We start from the raw sequence: 19563 nt of genomic DNA, 5'->3' as shown, positions 1-19563 counted from the left end.
TGTACTTGGCGTTTATCTGGTTTTTCCTTGTGCAGAGAGATTTGAGATCTCTGCCTCATAAAATCCTGCTCTAGTTTAACTCCCATATTCTACACAACCTTATGGGCCTGTCTGGTCTCAAAATTCCCATCATTTCTAGTTTGAGCTATTCACTGTCACGTGAATTCTGACATGTTACCTCCAAGTTCCCGTTTAAATACTGCCAAATAGTGAAGGGGGGGGTAATAATTAAGATCTCAATTTTTAGCTATTAAGATACTTTGGTGGAAAGGCATGTGAAGCACTATCAAAAAATGCTTCCATATAAATAAGGCTAGAGAGACTCAGATCTGATGATACTGGTGGTTATGTCTTTGTTTTTGTTTTTTTTTTTAAGTGGGCTCCACACCCAACATGGGGCTTGAACTCATGACACCAGGATCAAGAGTCACAGGTTTACTGACAAAGCCAACCAGATGTCCCTCTGCTACTGAGTTTTTTTTAAATATTTGGTTATGGTATATAATAACAGCCTGGGAAAATAAAGAGGTTTTACTTCTTAAAAGATATTCTGACTCCATTATAACACATATTGTGTTTCTAAAGTATTAAATAGATCATAGTAGTCTGCAGCACTATTATCAAAAAGCCTGAAAAAAATTTTTCATTCTCAAGGTTCTGGAGGTTCAAATGTTATTAAAAACAGTTTTAGTCAGAATTCTCTTAATACTTTGTTTAAAATAATATACAATCCCCAAATATGTTTAGGAAATTTAAATTAAATTGAATTAAAAATTCAAATTTCAATTAAGTTAGAATACTTCTTTAAATAGATGCTAAAAAGTCTAACCTGAAATAAAAATTAAAATACACATCTTTTGAAGTGCCTGAGTGGCTCAGTACATTAAGCATCCGACTTTGATTTTGGCTCAGGTCATAATATCAGAGTGGTGAGACAAGCCACACATCAGCTCCATGCTCAGCAAGGTCCGCTTGAGTTTCTCTTCCCTCTACCCCTCCCCCACCACTCAGTGTGCTTTCCCATGCGCTCGCTCTCTTGCGCGCGCGCGCTCTCTCTCTCTCTCTCTCTCTCTCTCTCTCGTAAATAAATCTTTTTAAACAACTCACCTTTTGCCATTTAAGTTCTTGGATCTCCATAATAATTTTACCAATCTGCTCTTCATATTGAGTTTCTGCTTCCTAAATCAAAAAGAAAAATGCTAGGAAAATCAGGATTTTAAAACTTTCCACTATATGTGCTGCCGAAGCGAGCAGATTTTGAAACTTTCCATTTTGGCTCTTTCTAGAGAGATTAAAAAAGCATTCCCTCATGCTTACAACAAGAAAAAATCTGAACAAAATGCAAATTAAATAGACAAACCCATCGGAGAACTGAAATCAGATCATTCAAGTAATCCAAACTCTGGATAACTCTCTCCTGCAAGGAGAAGAGAACCACAGGATTTGCTTACCTGGTACATAAACCACTGAGTGCTGATGAAAAAACTCAGCTGGAAGTTCTTAAACAATTGCTAAACGCAGAACGTGGACTAGTATAAGAATATGAATTCCCAGGGGCAGCAGAAATAAGGAGGCTTTATACTTTTTACCAGGTTTTTCTTCCAGATGTCCATCGGGTGCTTACAAGGAAGGATAAGAAGAATTCAGCAATCTGAGCTTTCCCCTGCGGGACTGGCTGGGGAAAAGAAGAGCAGTCACAACCCATCTTTTCTATTTCCCTTACAGCTCAAGAATCTTACTCTGTAAGGGAAAGGGCAACAAAAAACCGTATTTAAGAACACTAGTGGAAACCCTCTACAGCTGGGAAAGGGGACCACGAGTCACCACTGAAAACTCTACCAAGACAGACTGGTCTTCCTTAACTCCCCTAAGTTATTGAATAAGGGCCTCATCAATAGGGGAAGGAGCAATAAAAACTACAGCATGAGAGCTCCTGTGGAAAGCCACTGCACTGGAAGCAAGCTAGGAAATAACAGCTCTACCACTGGGGAAGAAGCAGAAAAACAGCAGGAATACAGTAGGCCTAGCATTAAAAACAAAAGAGGGATTAGAACTCTTGTGAAGACCTCACCCTGAGACAATTTCATGTAAGTACTGAAATTTAACAATGTCAGAGAATGCCCTTATTCCCTCCACCTGCAGCCACCACCTGACAAATTAGTATTGAATAAAAAGAATAGGGAGATCAGCTGGGAGGGCTGCAAAGACTCTCAGAGATAGCACAAACGGAAGACTCACAGTCAAGGAACAAGGTCCAAAGCCACACAGGAAGCAGTTATTTAGAAAAATCCTCTGATTTTGTTTAAAATCATGTAACACTCCTGAATCAGCCTATACCATAAATACAAGGTATCACTAGGGAAATCTGAACCTTCTGTTGAAAAATTTAACAGGTAGACTTGAAAAGACCCTGTAGTGTTAAAGGTATGCCCCAACATGCATAAAAAGAGCCCATCTGCAAAGCTGGGAGTTGTTTTAGTTTCTTTTGGCTCCGGGTATTTAAGGAAATTTCTGACAAAGTACTAAGCTAATCATTAAGTTAAGAACACAATGACTTCAGTGGCCACACATGACAGAAACAGCAGACTTCACAAATTTAGGAAAAGTCACTAAACAATGACAACAAGCAGCAACCCTAAAAAGGAAAAATATCTGATTTCCAGAGTTGCCACATATTCAAAATGTCCATGTCCAGTTCCCAACAAAAAACACAAAGCATACAAAGAAACAAAGTGTGATCCTTCCACAAGCAAAAAAATTAAAAAGAACTGTCTCTGACCAAGTGCAGACAATGGGCTTACTAGACAAAAACTTTACATAAACAATTAAATATGCTCTAAGAACTAAAAGAAATCATGTACAAAGATACCACAGCCATTAAAAAGTCAATAAGAGAATGCTACAAACAAGTTTATGCTCATAAATTTGACCACTTACAGAAATGGACCAATTCTTCAAAACTACAAACTACCAAAGCTCACTGGAGGTAATATACACAATCTAAATAGCCCTATGGCCACTGGTTTAAAAAGCTCCCCAAAAATAAATGTCCAGGCCCAAATGGTTTCATCTCTAGGGAATTCTACCAAACATATAGAGAATTAACATAACTTTTACACTCTCTTCCAGATAAGTAAAAGAAGGAGGAACACATCCCAACTCATTTTATAAGACCTGTTTACTGTGACACCAAAATTAGACAAAGACAGTACAAAAAAAGGAAACTAAGACCAATACCCCTCACAAGTTTTGATGTAAAAATCCTCAACAACATAGTAGCTAATAGAATCCAATAACATATGAAACGTTCTACATCTTGACCAACTAGAATTTATTCCAGATATACAAGGCTGATTCAATGTCAATAAGTTGATGTATCTCAACATATCGATATGCTAAAGAAGAAAAATCACATGACCATATTAATTGATACAGAAAAAGCAACTGACAAAACCCAACACTCTTTCATGATAAAAACTCTCAGCCATTTTGGAATAAAGAGAAATATCTCAATTTGATAAAGAACATTCATAAAAACACTATACTTAAACACCATATTTGGAGATAAAAGCCTGGATGGATAGATGGATGGATGAACAGACAGAAAAGGAAAGAGGAAAAGTAAAGAGAAAGACAAGGGGGGAAAAAAAAGAAGGAAGGAAACAAATCAGAAGAAAATTGTCTCTATTTGTACATGACATGATTGTTTACATAGAAAACCCCAAGGAATCTATAAAAAATTTCCCAAACCTAATAATTGAGTTCAGCAAAGTTTCAGGATACAAGATCAACACTCAAAATAATCATGTTTCTATATACTAACAATAAAAATGCAGAAAACAAAATTTAAAACACAACATAATTTATAATCACTCCAGAGAAAATGAAATACACAGGTATACACTTAATAGACATGGATCTGTATGCTGAGTGATAGACATGGATCTGTATGCTGAGTGATAGAAGCCTTACCTAAAAGAGTACATACTGCATGATTCCATTTATATGAAATGTTAGAAAAAAACTAATTGACAATGGGAAAAAAATCAAAGAGTGGTTGCCTCTTGGGGAGGGAGTAGGAGTAGAACTGGCCTGGATAGACAGAAACATTTTATATCTTGATAAGGCTTTATATCTTATGGATCTATGATTCTCATCAAATGTACAGCTAAGATTTGTACCTTTTACTGTATATTAATTTAAGAAATAAAAAGCTGTAAACAAATGTTGAACTCTACTTAATGATTTGCAGTCTTAAGTACTCAGAAGGAAGTACACCAATGCCTGAAATTTACTCTGAAATGACCAAAAATGAAGCTGAAAGAGGGATAAATCTATGGATATGTGATAAAGCAAGTACAGGAATATGTTAATGGTGCATGAGTGTTCACTGTCAAATTCTTTCAGTTTTGCTGTATGTTTGACAATTTTCACAATGAAATGTTTTGAAGAGATCAAAAAGTGAATGTTAACAGATAAAATACATGTTTTTGTTCTGAAATATTTTCTTTATGCCTCTCTTACATGTTCTTTGACTTATACACAAATACGTAGTCAAAGATAGGTTTTCATGAAAGTTGTCTCATTTAAAATGCTTTCAGCAGCAAGCAGCAACAACTAACCCCAACTCACAATGGTTTATGGGATTTATCTCACATGATAATGACTTCTAACATTGATTTTCAGTGGCTCAACAGTATCATCAAGGACTATGGTTTTGCCCATCTTTTCATTTTCCCATTATCTAAGTTATTTTCTTTAGGCTTCTCATCACTTGGCTGCCTAAATTGCAGGCATTATGGTCAGGAAGGGCAATACACTGTGGTAAAAAAAAAAGTATAATCTCTTAATAAAAGAATAACAAAACTTTTTCCAGAAGCTTCCCAACACATGTAATCTCTCATTGGCCATAACCAGGCCACATACCCACTCCTAAGTCAGTCATTGGCAAGGGGAATACACTGGACCTTTATGTGTAGTTAAGATCAGTAAGGATCTACCTGAATCACATTGGTGAGAAGTGGATCCTAGGCACAGTCAGGGTTCTTCTAATATGGAATAAGGAAGAGAATGTATACCAACAGGGTATGCTATGCAATTAACAAAGTGAGGAGAAAATATAAGCTCTTCCAAAATACGTAACTATGGTCAAAACATACTAAAAAGGAAAATAAAAATATACACATTTGCTTGGAAAAGGGGTACATATTACACACATATCTTCCCAAAGCAGTTGGATTGAAAATGTGCAAGACACTGCTTTCTTCACGTGGGCCCGGTTATACACTTCTCTTTTAAATGGGTTCTGAGATCTTACTGTGATTTAGAAACTCTTCTAAGTACTTTTCCTGTATTGATTAACTTAATCCTAGGTGTAATTTTTTGAGGTAAGTACTTTTATTATCACTATTCTACAGATGAGGAAAACTAAGTTAGCAAGAGAATAAGTAACTTGCCTAAACTCACATAGCAACTAAACAGCAGAGCTAATATTTGAACCTAGATGATCTGTCTCTAGAGTCTCTTAAACACATTATTTCATTATCTTTAGGAGATTGTGGGTGCTGTAGGACAGTATGGATTGCTATGATACACTCCTTTCCTTCAAAACCCTCAGAATTGGGGATCCCTGGGTGGCGCAGCGGTTTGGCGCCTGCCTTTGGCCCAGGGCGCAATCCTGGAGACCCGGGATCGAATCCCACGTCAGGCTCCCGGTGCATGGAGCCTGCTTCTCCCTCTGCCTATGTCTCTGCCTCTCTCTCTCTCTGTGTGACTATCATAAATAAATAAAAATTAAAAAAAAAAAACCCTCAGAATTAAAAAAAAAAACTCAGAATTTAATCTTCATATCCCACAAAAGATAGAAAGACATTCAAAATTATATTACCTATTTTAAGTATACAAGTACATTCTGAATATTTGGTACATTTCAAAATAACAAGTAGAAATATTTCTTGAATAGAAAAACAAATTAAGAATTGCTACAAATTTTCTTAGAATATTTTTCTATTTCAGAAACCTTTGTAATAGACTAAGTTGAAAAATGTGAAAACAGTTTAAATACTAATTAGAAAAGAGGTTTTTAAAAATACAAACTTTTAGGCTATTTCATGTATATTACTGATATTTATCTTGAATACTTTGTAGCTAATCAAACTAAGAAACTATCTGAAAGAATGATTAGTATTTTATTAGACAACACGAGAAATTGAATTGGGCAATTTCGTAGGAGGTGGATTTGAGTTTGAAAAGGAGAATAAAAGTACCCAGTTACAGTTTTGGCTGCTTGGACATGTGCCTGCTATATGTACTATGTCCCTAAATCTGTTCAGGGTCAAGAATTGAAGAAGCCTGACCAATACACAGCACATCTTGTAAAACTACAGCCTGAAGCAAGCACTTTAAAAAAAGCATGACACTTTCTAAAGGTTATAAAGAGTAAATAAACCATCAAATTACTCTTCTTTTATTGTTTTTATAAAAACACTTAAATCCTTGTAGTCCTAAGGCAGATAATAAAAAATGAACACTTCTAAGGTTCTATATTCTTGGATACTTTATTGAAGTTACAGATGGGATTTTCTTACCAAATTTAATATATTTTTCTCATTGACAGTAAGGATTTGTATTAATAACTTATGAAAGCTGCTTGAAGAACTAATGAAAGATAGAAATGAAAAGTTCCAATAGAAAAATAGTAATGTTTAATATAAAAGCATGAAGTTAAATTAAAATCCTAATAGTAAAGATATGTTATAATGTTACCTTTCAGCATTGCAGATAACACCCATTTTATCAGTTTTCCGTGTGGTATAGAGACATATATTCTACAAATCATTATAATTATAAAGGGGTATAATTCTACTCATAGCATAACTAATTTTATAGGGCACTGAAATGAGGCTTAATGTTATTTACCACATATTTCCTTCACAATTTCCTTAGCAAATCATTGCTATTTTAGAATGCTCAAATTTCCTGGCTTTTATATATTGCTAATTTAAAGTTCTAAAATTTCCTGCTCTTCACATAGTTAATAAATTAATGCATTTTTTCTGAACTCCTATACTACTTTTCTTCATAATTTTATCATACATAATATATATATATGTAAGAATATAGTAATTAATTTATATAGTATTAGGTGATGACTGATTTTCAAATTCTCTTAGGGTAAGACTGAGTAGTGGTTTTTCAAAGGTTATCAAATGAATACATATTTTAAGAGTGAAAGTTTTGTGGTAGAGCTCTTTTATCCTCACTGTATAGATGATTTGGCTGAGAAATATTGTTTGCTTAAAAACTTTCAACCCACTTCCTATTTTTAGAATCTAATAGATTTCTTATTAAAGTCTGGATTTCTATTTTCTCTTCAGTAACTGGAAGAACTGATAATACAGAACTCACTGTTCTAAATGGCAACAAGTTTTTGAAGCTGACTGGCAAATGTAAGTTGAACTGAAGACAAAGGCTCTCCAGTTCAACACAATTCCTAACCTATTCATATCACATGCCAACTTACCTGAATCCTGAAGGAAATTGAATTTGTGACCCCTCTGCCATTGGTTCATCCCTACTAATCAGTTATTATATAATCTGATAAGGGAATCACCAGAAATGTTGTCTAACTTCTAAAAAACATATATTATGGATTCAATATAAATTTATCTGTTGACTCAGATTGTTTATTCAAAGATCATTAATTTTAAACAAATGTCTTTAAAATATCATCACCAATTTAGGTCCATACAGAAAAAAATGAGTTACTTTGTTTATTACAGCATAGTTAAGTACATTAAATCTGTAGTTCAGTGGAATTAAGAAAGTTTCTTTGACTTTATTTTATTGTCTATTGTGTTTTGCTTCTTTAAAAAAACTTTACTATCTAACCCTTTATATTATGGCCAAATTTTATGTTGACCGCATTAGTCAGTCCAGTGGAAGAGCTTTAGACAAGGATTAGAGACATCAGAGTACTAGTCTCTTAAAAGCTCTGGGCTTTAGGCTGGACTACAAACTATCTCAGCACTTATACCCCTAAAATTCTACAATTTCATGATCCTGAAAAAAATACTGATCATTAAGAATACAACTCTGGGGGATCCCTGGGTGGCACAGCGGTTTGGTGCCTGCCTTTGGCCCAGGGCACGATCCTGAACACCCGGGATCGAATCCCGCGTCGGGCTCTCTGCATGGAGCCTGCTTCTCCCTCTGCCTGTGTCTCTGCCTCTCTCTCTCTCTCTCTCTCTGTGACTATGATGAATAAATAAATAAAATCTTTAAAAAAAAAAAAAAAGAATACAACTCTGGGGTACCTGCATAGCTCAGTCTGTTAAGCATCTGACTTCAGCTCAGGTCATGATCTCAGGGTTGTGAGATCAAGCCCTCTGTTGTGCTCCATGCTCCACACAGAGTCTGCTTGGGATTCTCTCTTCCTCTTCCACTGCCCCTTCCACTCCTGCTCTCTCTAGTGTCTCTAAAATAAATTAATTAATTAAAAAAAACCTTAATTCTTCTCTCACTATTCCAAAAAATAGGAGGGAAAACTTCTAAATTCATGATACAAAGTCAGCATTACCCTGATACCAAAACTAGACAAAGACACTACAAAAAAAGAAAACTAGAAGCCAGTATCTCTGATGAATATAGATAAAAAAAATCCTCAACAACATAATACAAATCAAATCCAACAACACATTTAAAAAATCATTCACCATGATCAAGTAGAATTTATTCCAGAGATGCAAGGGTGGTTCAATACTCACAAAACAATCAATGCAATACAACACATTAACAAGAGAAAGGATAAAAACTATACAATCATCTCAATAGATGCAAAGCATTCAACAATGTACAACATCCATTCATGATAAAATTCTCAACAGTGAGTTTAGAAGGAACGTACCTCAACATAATAAAGGCCATATATGAAAAACCCACAGCTAACATCATACTCCATGGTGAAAAACTGAGAGCTTTTCCTCCAAGATCAGGAACAAGACAAAAATGTCCACTGTCACAACTTTTATTCTACATAGTACTGGAAGTCCTAGCCATAGCAATTAGATATGAAAAGGAATAAAAGGCATCCAAATTGGTAAGGAAGAAGTAAAACTCTCATTATTTGTAGATGACATGATACATTTACAGAAAACCTGAAAGACTCCACCAAAAAACTACTAGAACTGATACATGAATTCAGTAAGGCTACAGGATACAAAATAAATCTACAGAAATCCATTGCACTTCTGTACACTAATAATGAAGCAGCAGAAAGAGAAATTATGAAAACAACCCCATTTACAATTGCACCAAAAATCATAAACAGTGAAAAATAAATTTAACCAAGGAAGTAAAAGGCCTATACTAAGAAAACTATAAAATGTTAATGAAAAAAACTGAATATAACAAAAATAAATGGAGAGATACCAAGTGCTCATGGACTGGAAGAATTAAAACTGATAAAATGTTCATAGTACTCAAAGGAACCTACAGATTCAATGCAATCCCTATCAAAATACCAATAGCATTTTTCATAGAACTAGAAAAAATAATACTAAAATTTTTATGGAACCACAAAAACCTATGAATAGCCAAAGCAATCTTGAGAAAGAACAAAGCTGGCAGTATTGCAATCCCAGGTTTTAAGATATACTACAAAGCTGTAGGAATCAAAATAGTTTGGTACTGGCACAAAAACAGATACACCATCCAATACAACAGAACAGAGAGCCTAGAAATAAACCTAGGGATATTTATGGTCAATTAATCTACAACAGAGGAGGAAAGAATGTACAGTAAGGAAAAGACAGTCTCTTCTACAAATGGTGTTGAGAAAATTGGACAGCTACATACAAAAGAATGAAACTGGACCACTTTCTAATACCATACACAAAAATTAACTCAAAATGGATTAAAGATCTAAATGTGAGACTTGAAACAAGAAAATACAAACAGTAATTGGCCTTCAATTTTGGCTTTAGCAACATTTTTCTAGATATGTCTCCTCAGGCAAAGGAATAAAGCAGAATAAATTACTGGGACTATAATAAAATAAAAAGCTTTTGCATAGTGAAGGAAACAATCAACAATACTAAAGGTAACCTCCTGAATGAGAGAAGATATCTGCAAATGATATATCTGACGAGGAGATAATATCTAAAATAAAGAACTTATACAATGTTCCATAGTGACAAATGCATAATACATTTGTGATGAGCACAACATAAGGTAAACTTGTCAAATCACTATGTTGTACACCTGAAACTAACACAACATTGTGTGTCAACTATGCTTCAATTAAAAAAAAAAAAAGTATATACCTCAATACCAAAAAAAATAATTTAATTGAAAATGAACAGAAGACCTAAACAGACATCTTTTCAAAGACAACAGGGAGATGACCAACAGATACATGAGAAGATGCTCAACATTATTAATCATCAGAGAAATACAAACCCAAACCACAATGAGGTATCACTTTACACTTGTCAGAATGTCTAGAATCAAAAAGACAAGAAATAACAAGTTTTGGTGAGGATATGGAGAAAAAGAACACTTGTGCACCACTGGTGGAAATGTAAACTGGTGCAGCCACTATCGTAAACAGTAAGGAGATTCCTCAAAAAATTAAAAATAGTAATGCTGTAAGATCTAGTAATTCCACTACTGGACATTTACCTAAAGGAAACTAAAACATTAATTCAAAAAGATGATGCACCACTATATTTATTGCATCATTATTCATAATAGCCAAGATATAGAAGCAACCCAAATGCCCACTAATACATGGATCATGAAGATGTAATATGTATTTACAATGGAATATTATTCAGCCATACAAAAGAATGAGATCTTGCCATTTGGGACAACATGGATGGGTATTATGCTAAGTCAAATAATTCAGATACAAAAAGACAAATGCTATACAATTTCACTTACTTGTGGAATCTAAAAACAAAAATTCTTTGAACAAAGAAACAGACTCTTGAATACACAAAACAAACTGGTGTTTGCCAGAGGGAAAGTGGGGAGGGATAGGTAAAAATAGATAAAAGGAATTAAGAGGTATTAAACTTCCAGTTATAAAATAAGTCATCATGCAACTGAAAATTACAGCATAAGGAAGACAGTCAATAATATTGTAAAAACATAGTATGGTGACAAACATGAACTACATTGATTAAGGTGAGCAATGGGTAATGTATAAGACTGTTGAATCAATATGTTGTATACTTGAAACTAATATAACACTGTATGTTAATTATAGTTCAATTTAAAAAACAAAACACAGTAACTTACCAAATAATTTGAGGAGGAACTGCTATACAACTATTCTGTTTCACCTATAAGTTTCTTCCACCAATGTTAGCAATCAGCAGTGGATCTTGCCTGCAGCAATTATTACTCTAATGTTCTAAGGGTAATTTTCTAGTTCTCTTCTTCGTTCTGTCTCCCCCAATCATTTATTTCTATCAGTAGGAAATAATGGATCCAATATTCTTTGGGTTATAATCCAATACTGTCGTTACTTATTTTGTTGCTCAAATTGTTGCAGCTTTGTCCATGAAGAATGAAGAGCTCTTTCAGGCTGGCTTCTGTATCCTTTTACATGTTGTTCCTCCTTACTATCCAGGACTATAAGATGTCCAACCCTGGAATAAGCCATTTCTCCAAGAAGTCCTGGTTTCTTTTATTAAATAAGTTTTTTTTTTTTCTTTTTAGATAAGATATTTAGAACCAAGATCTGGGCACTATAAATGGTTGCTGATACTGTGGTGTCACTATTTCTAGGCCTTTTCAGCAGCTAGAATATACTAATTCATGTACATACATACATCTGTATTTTTATATCTGTTTATATGCATATATAATGAAATCATGAGTTCATAGTGGTATCTCCAACTCAAATCTAGGACCACAGAGCTCAGTCTAGCTTATTTGTAACTTCCTTCAACAGAGAAAAATATTCTACCTAGCTCTCATTATCCACAATTTTTGCTTATTTGTTCAACCCTAGCATATGTATAGTTTCAGCCTTATTCCCATGAGAAACAAATTCACCAACTAGAAAGTGTTTATGCACCTTTTTGGTGTTATCCTTACAGTATCTTGTTAAATGCTGTTTTCCAAAGTTACTTAAGTCAAGTTCTCTTCCTACTCATTTCATTCACTGAAGTGATGTCATTATGTTAGTGAAACAGTTACATATATTTTCACAGTCTGTATTCCATTTTGTAATTCTTCTGAATCCTGACTGAATTTTTACATACTTCATAGTTCACTGTTTATGGTGTAGTTTTATGGGCTTTGACAAACATGTGGAGTAATGTTCCAACTACTTTACCATACAGAATGGTCTATCACTCCCAAAAATTCTCTTACACATTCCATTTATAGTCAATGCCTATCACACCTGGCAATCACTGATTTGTTTTCCATCCCTATAGCTTTGTCTCTTCCAGGATGTCATATAAATGTACCTGGATCTGGCTTCTTTCTTCTTTTTTTTAGATTTTATTATTTTTTTAAAGATTTATTTATTTATTTATTCATGATAGACGCATAGAGAGAGAGCGAGAGAGAGAGGCAGAGACACAGGCAGAAGGAGAAGCAGGCTCCATGCAGGGAGCCCGACATGGGACTTGATCTCGGGTCTCCAGGATCACGCCCTGGGCTGAAGGCAGGCGCTAAACCGCTGAGCCACTGGGCTGGCCTGCCTTATTTCTTTCTTTCTGTTTTTTTTGTTTTGTTTTGTTTTGTTTTTTTAAAGATGTATTTATTCATGATAGACATAGAGAGGGAGAGAGAGGCAGAGACACAGGCAGAGGGAGAAGCAGGCTCCATGCCGGGAGCCCGATGCGGGACTCAATCCCGGGACTCCAGGATCGCGCCCTGGGCCAAAGGCAGGCGCCAAACCGCTGAGCCACCCAGGGATCCCCTCTTTCTTTCTTTCTTTCTTTCTTTCTTTCTTTCTTTCTTTCTTTCTTTCTTTCTTAAAAAATTCATTTAAAAATTAATTAAGATTCACACCTTTATTTTTGAGGATATTTTAAGAGAATAGAATTCTAGACCGGTAGTTATTCTTTTAGTACTTTAAAGTGTCACTGCATTGTCTTTGGGGCTGAATAATTATTACTGAGAACTCCACCATCAATTGTATGTGCCTTTGATGGATCTTTTCCACTCTAGCTGCTTTTAGGACTTTCCATTTGGTTTTTCAGTAGTCCTTCTCTGATGCATCTCAGTGTGATTTCCTTTGTATTCATCACACTTGGATTTTGCAGAGTTCCTTTAATCTGTAGGTGGCACTTTATCATTTGGATATTTTCTACTGCTAGTTCTCTAATTCTGTCTTCTGCTGTGTTTAAGCAGCTGTTACATCTAGGGAGTTCTTAATGGGGAGGGGGGGGTACTGTATATTTTACTTCCAGAATTTCCACTTGATTATTTTAAAATTGGAAGTCTCAGAGAAAATTTTCCATCTCTTCCCCTATTTTCTCAATTTTCTAATTTCTTCAATGTATTAATTATAATATTAAATATCATTTTCTATTTAAAATGCCCCGTTTATTTTTTTTAAGATTTTATTTATTTATTCATGAGATACACAGAGAGAGAGAGAGGCAGAGACACAGGCAGAGGGAGAAGCAGGCTCCATGCCGGGAGCCTGACGTGGGACTCGATCCTGGGTCTCCAGGATCAGGCCCTGGGCTGAAGACGGCGCTAAACCACTGAGCCACCCGGGGTGTGCCCCCTTTCTGTTTAAAATCCAATATCCAAATCATATACTGTTTCTATTGTCTGGTTTTTATATTGGTGTTGATTTATATAGTATTTCTTGGTATACCAAATACTTTATGTTAAATATTTGACTATAAAACATCCTCAAATTTACAGAACAGATACAAAAATACTACAAAGAACTTTACTCTTCTGAAATAACCATAGCTAATGATGTAATATATATCCTTCCAGAACTGCTTTTTTTGACTATACATTTACTTTAATTCTTTTTTTTAATAATAAATTTATTTTTTATTGGTGTTCAATTTGCCAACATACAGAATAACACCCAGTGCTCATCCGTCAAGTGCCCCCCTCAGTGCCCGTCACCCATTCACCCCCACCCCCCACTCTCCTCCCCTTCCACCACCCCTAGTTCGTTTCCCAGAGTTAGGAGTCTTTATGTTCTGTCTCCCTTTCTGATATTTCCTACCCATTTCTTCTCCCTTCCCTTCTATTCCCTTTCACTATTATTTATATTCCCTAAATGAATGAGAACATATAATGTTTGTCCTTCTCCGATTGACTCATTTCACTCAGCATAATACCCTCCAGTTCCATCCACGTTGAAGCAAATGGTGGGTATTTGTCATTTCTAATGGCTGAGTAATATTCCATTGTATACATAGACCACAGCTTCTTTATCCATTCATCTTTCGATGGACACCAAGACTCCTTCCACAGTTTGGCTATTGTGGACATTGCTGCTAGAAACATCGGGGTGCAGGTGTTCCTGCGTTTCATTGCATCTGTATCTTTGGGGTAAATCCCCAACAGTGCAATTGCTGGGTCGTAGGGCAGGTCTATTTTTCACTCTTTGAGGAACCTCCACACAGTTTTCCAGAGTGGCTGTACCATTTCACATTCCCACCAACAGTGTAAGAGGGTTCCCTTTTCTCTGCATCCTCTCCAACATTTGTGGTTTCCTGCCTTGTTAATTTTCCCCATTCTCACTGGTGTGAGGTGGTATCTCATTGTGATTTTGATTTGTATTTCCCTGATGGCAAGTGATACTTTAATTCTTTAAAAAACAACTTGCGTTTTTCATTTAACAATATACAAGCAGTCCTCACGATTTCAATAAACACGAATTTCAGTTACCTTGTTTGGATAAACACCACCAGTTACCTAACGACATGGTTCAATTTTCAGTTACTATGGAACAGTATCATGAGTAATTGCACAAATTTAGTGCTAAACCGCTAAGCCACCGGGGCTGCCCAATAATTTTTTAATTTTTTTTCCAATAATTTTTTAAAATAAAGCTAGATTTGTCAATCCAGTTCATACAATAAAAATTTAAATCAATGTCATTTATTCTCCAAAAGAAGACAGTTGTAAACCTTTTAAAAATTAACATTTTATCTATCTTTTAGTTCACCATGAAGAGGTTTCTTTAGAAAATTCTTCTGGTCAACTGGCCAGTTTGCAATACATATTTTCATGCTCCTTTAATTTTAGTAGACACAAAATTCAATATATCTATTTTTTATTTTGATGTCTTATTTTTTTTAAGATTTTATTTATTTATTCATGAGAGACACAGAGAAAGACAGGCAGAGACACAGGCAGAGGGAGAAGCAGGCTCCACACAGGGAGCCGGATGTGGGACTTGATCTCCAGGACCACGCCCTGGGCTGAAGGCGGTGCTAAAGCGCTGAGCCACCTGGGCTGCCCTGACTTGAGTCTTATTAATAAAGACTACCTGAGGGATCCCTGGGTGGCGCAGCGGTTTGGCGCCTGCCTTTGGCCCAGGGTGCGATCCTGGAGACCCGGGATTGAATCCCACGTCGGGCTCCCTGCATGGAGCCTGCTTCTCCCTCTGCCTGTGTCTCTGCCTCTCTCTCTCTCTCTGTGACTATCATAAATAAATAAATAAATAAATAAATAAATAAATAAATAAATAAATAAATAAATAAATAAAAATAAAGACTACCTGATACTTGAGCTGATTCACATTTTTGTGCTTCTAAATTTCATTTTATAATCAATTATAAGTATTTCATGTGAAAAATATTTAAATTTGAATGTAGAAAACATGTCAACAATTTGTGGAATTTTTCTTAAGCTTAAATGTGCTTCTCTAGGGGATCCCTGGGTGGCTCAGTGGTTTAGCGCCTGCCTTTTGCCCAGGCAGGGCACGATCCTGGAGTCCAGGGATGGAGTCCCGCATCGGGCTCCTGGCATGGAACCTGCTTCTCCCTCTGCCTGAGTCTCTGCCTCTCTCTTTCTCCCTATGTCTATCATAAATAAATAAAATATTTAAAAATAAAATATTTAAAAATAAAATAAATAAATGTGCTTCTTTAGAAAGCCTTTGTTATTATTATTTATACATCATTGTATATTCATCTAAATTATATAGCAGTTTTCCAAATATTGGAATAAAAATCAGATTATTTAAAAAAAAAAAAAAAGGTGACCATAAGAATATTTACACTGCTGTCATTTGAGAGACTGGAAATGCAGCCAGAAGAATAGAAAGAAGATAAACATCAATTTAACAAAAAGTGATTATAGAAGTAAAATGATTGTGATCAAAAGGATGAAGATGTCCCAGAATTAGTAATGCTAGCAAAAATAGCACACTGAAGGAGTTCTCAAAGTTATCTGACAACATTGAAAATGCAATGGATAAACGGTGGCAAGCTTATCCAAACTTGAACAAGAGTATTATAGTTGTAAAGGCAGAGAAATAATGCTAACTCCATATTGTAAGTGACATGCAAGAATGAGACAAGCACTGTTCAAATTATCTGAATAGGTTTTTCACAAAAAAAATAACACTTTAATTCCCAATGTATCTGATGTTTTAAATTATAGTATACTGGGGATCCCTGGGTGGCTCAGCAGTTTGGCACCTGCCTTTGGCCCAGGGCGCGATCCTAGAGTCCCAGGATCGAGTCCCGCGCCAGGCTCCCGGCATGGAGCCTGCTTCTCCCTCCTCCTGTGTCTCTGCCCCTCTCTCTCTCTCTATGTCTATCATAAATAAATAAATAAATCTTTAAAAAATAAAACTAAATAAATTATAGTATACTAAAGAGAGCCTGGGTAGCTCAGTCAGTTAAGCATCCAACTCTTGATTTTTCACTCGGTCATGATCTCAGGCTCATGAGATCAAATACTGTGTTGGGTGCCCCTATACATTTTTCTTATAGATATAACCTTAGAATCATCCTGCAAAATTCTGAAAAACATTCTCCTGGGTTTTTATTGATATTTCATTAAATTTTTAGATACTGTCTTAATCTGTTCAGTCTTCTATAACAAAAAAGCACACACTAGGCAGCCTACAAATAACAGAAATTAATTTCTCACAGTTTTAGAGACCGGAAGTCTAAGATCAGGGTGCCCACATGGTCAGATTCTATTTCTGGTGACAAATGCTCCCCAGTTCATAACCTCACATTGCATATGGGGCTAGGAGGCTCTGTTACGGTGCTAATCCCATTTATGAGGGCTCTATCCCTCATGACTTAATCACCTCCCAAAGACCCAACCTCCTAATATCATCACCCTGGATATCAGGTTTCAACATTTGAATTTTGGAGGGACACAAACATTCAGACCATAGCAAATTCTTTGAAGAAACTACAGAAATGAAAAATTTAATCACTGAAATTTAAAGCTCTAATCAAGTTAGGTAGCAAGTAAAAACATTTGAAGAGACAATTAGGAAACAACAAAACGAAACACCCAGAGTGCAATAGAGAAGCAAACACCCAGAGTGCAATAGAACAGCAAATACAACAAAACGAAACACCCAGAGTGCAATAGAGAAGCAAAAAAAACTCTTAGAAAAGAGTTAAGAATCATAAAAGATGGGCAGCCCGGGTGGCTCAGTGGTTTAGCGCCACCTTCAGCCCAGGGCGTGATTCTGGAGACTGGGGATCAAGTCCCACATTGGGCTCCTTGCATGGAGCCTGCTTCTCCCTCTGCCTGTGTCTCTGCCTCTCTCTCTCTGTCTCTCATAAATAAATAAATAAAATATTTTAAAAAAAAATCATAAAAGATAAAATGACATGGTCTAATATGCTACCTAATGGGAATTCCAGATAGAAGATAATAGAAGAAATAAGAGAGAGGCAATACTCAAAAAGATGACAAAAAAAAAAAAAAAATGACAGCTGAAAATTTTCCTAAGATTCAGGAACCAAAATTAGTCTCAAGAAATGTAAATAAAATCTCATACAGACTCATTAAAACTACAAACCATTAAAGATAAAAAGAAACTCCAGCGAGCAAATAGAAAGAAATGATGGATTACCCACAGAGGGACAATTAAATGAATATCAAACTTCTCAACTGCAACAAAAGAATTCAACAAAATCTCTTCAAAATTCTGACAGAACAAAAATGGTAACCTACAAATCCATGGCAAAACAAAGACATTTTCTGGTGAGGCAAGGGGAGGGGATAAATAAAAGAGAAAAGAAAGCCTTGAGTTTACCATGAACAGAACTTTCAGTGTTAAAACTTGTTAGAAAAATGGAGATTACCTAGGCCAACTTCTGGAATACAAAGAAGACAGCATCAGTATTTTTTATCAGGATAAAACTTCAGAGACAGCTAAAATCTAAAATTACTCTTTCTTTATGGCTATTTGCAACATCAAATCAAAGATACTTTATTATGATTACATATTTTCTCTCCACTATTTGGAATGATACAAACCTATTTCTATTCACTTACTGATTACTCTGAAAATTTTAATATGCCTACATAACTAAACAAAGTCTATAGTTGGTCAATATGTTACCTCCTGAACAATACAAGGACCTAAGAATCAATTCCATCCAAGCATATCAGTAATTGTAGAACAGTATTTTAGTTCTACATTTTTAACTTTATAAATTAAATATAATTATTACTTTTGATTGGATCTCAAACTTTTTCTTTTTTCTTTTTTTCCTTTTTATTTTTTTTACCTTTTTCTTTTTAAAAAAATGCTAAATAAAAATATCTATTCACAGACTACCAAGGGGAAATATTAAAAATTTTCAATGAAGATTCAGCAGAGCAGGAAGGGCATGTGAAGTAATCAGTATCTCTTAAATAGTTCCCAAATAAGATCTTTTCCTGGTTAGCCGTGTCCTACATGTCTGCCCAACATTTTGTACAAAAATATTCATGCAGCTTTATTCATAAGAGCCACCAAGTGGAAACCAGCAAGGCGTCCATCACTAGGATGGACAAATTGTGTTACAGATTTATGTAACAGACTAGTACTCCATCATAAAAAGGAAAAAAACTACTGATATGTAAAATAACAAATTAATCTCAAAAATATCATGCTGAGTAAAAGAAAACTTATACAAAGAACATATAGTGTAATGATTCTATTTATATGAATTTCCAGAACAGCAATACACTAATCCCTAGTGAAAAAAACTGGAACAATGGTTACCTCTGGATACATAAGGATGAGGAATAAGTGAGTAAGGACATGAAGGAACTTTCTGGGGGAGTTAGTAATGTTCTATATCCTGACAAGGATTTGGATGAGACAGTTACAGGCATTTGTTAAAACTCATGAAATGGTGCACTTAGGAACTAAACATTTCATTGTATAGTTGACCTCTGAACAACCTGAAGGTTAGGGGCACCAACTCCCAGCACAATCAAAAATCTGTATATAACTTTTGACTCTCCAAAAACTTAACCACTAATAGCTTACTGTTGACCAGAAGCCTTACCAGTAACATAAACAGTTGATTAATACATATATTGTATGTCACATGTATTATATACTGTATTTTTACAATAAAATTAGCTAGA

General features: G+C 35.2%; 1 protein-coding gene across 16 annotated transcripts in view; it reads right to left on the bottom strand.

Moving 5' to 3' along the window:
- The window catches only part of CCDC73 (coiled-coil domain containing 73), a 138114-nt gene that overhangs the window by 83362 nt on the left and 35189 nt on the right, over positions 1-19563 (bottom strand). For 12 of the 16 annotated variants that reach the window (XM_025452379.3, XM_049096811.1, XM_025452381.3 and 9 more), the window contains one exon: positions 1108-1179. The exons of the other annotated variants lie outside the window; for them this stretch is intronic. In XM_025452379.3, coding sequence (XP_025308164.3) covers positions 1108-1179 — 72 coding nt within the window. Of the gene's footprint in view, positions 1-1107; positions 1180-19563 lie in introns of those variants that run through there. 16 annotated transcript variants of the gene reach the window in all.

Source organism: Canis lupus, chromosome 18 (genome assembly GCF_003254725.2).
Source record: "Canis lupus dingo isolate Sandy chromosome 18, ASM325472v2, whole genome shotgun sequence".
Taxonomy (NCBI): Eukaryota; Metazoa; Chordata; class Mammalia; order Carnivora; family Canidae; genus Canis; species Canis lupus.
The sequence above is the reverse complement of the archived record's forward strand: the minus strand, read 5'-3'. Positions and strand labels throughout refer to the sequence as shown.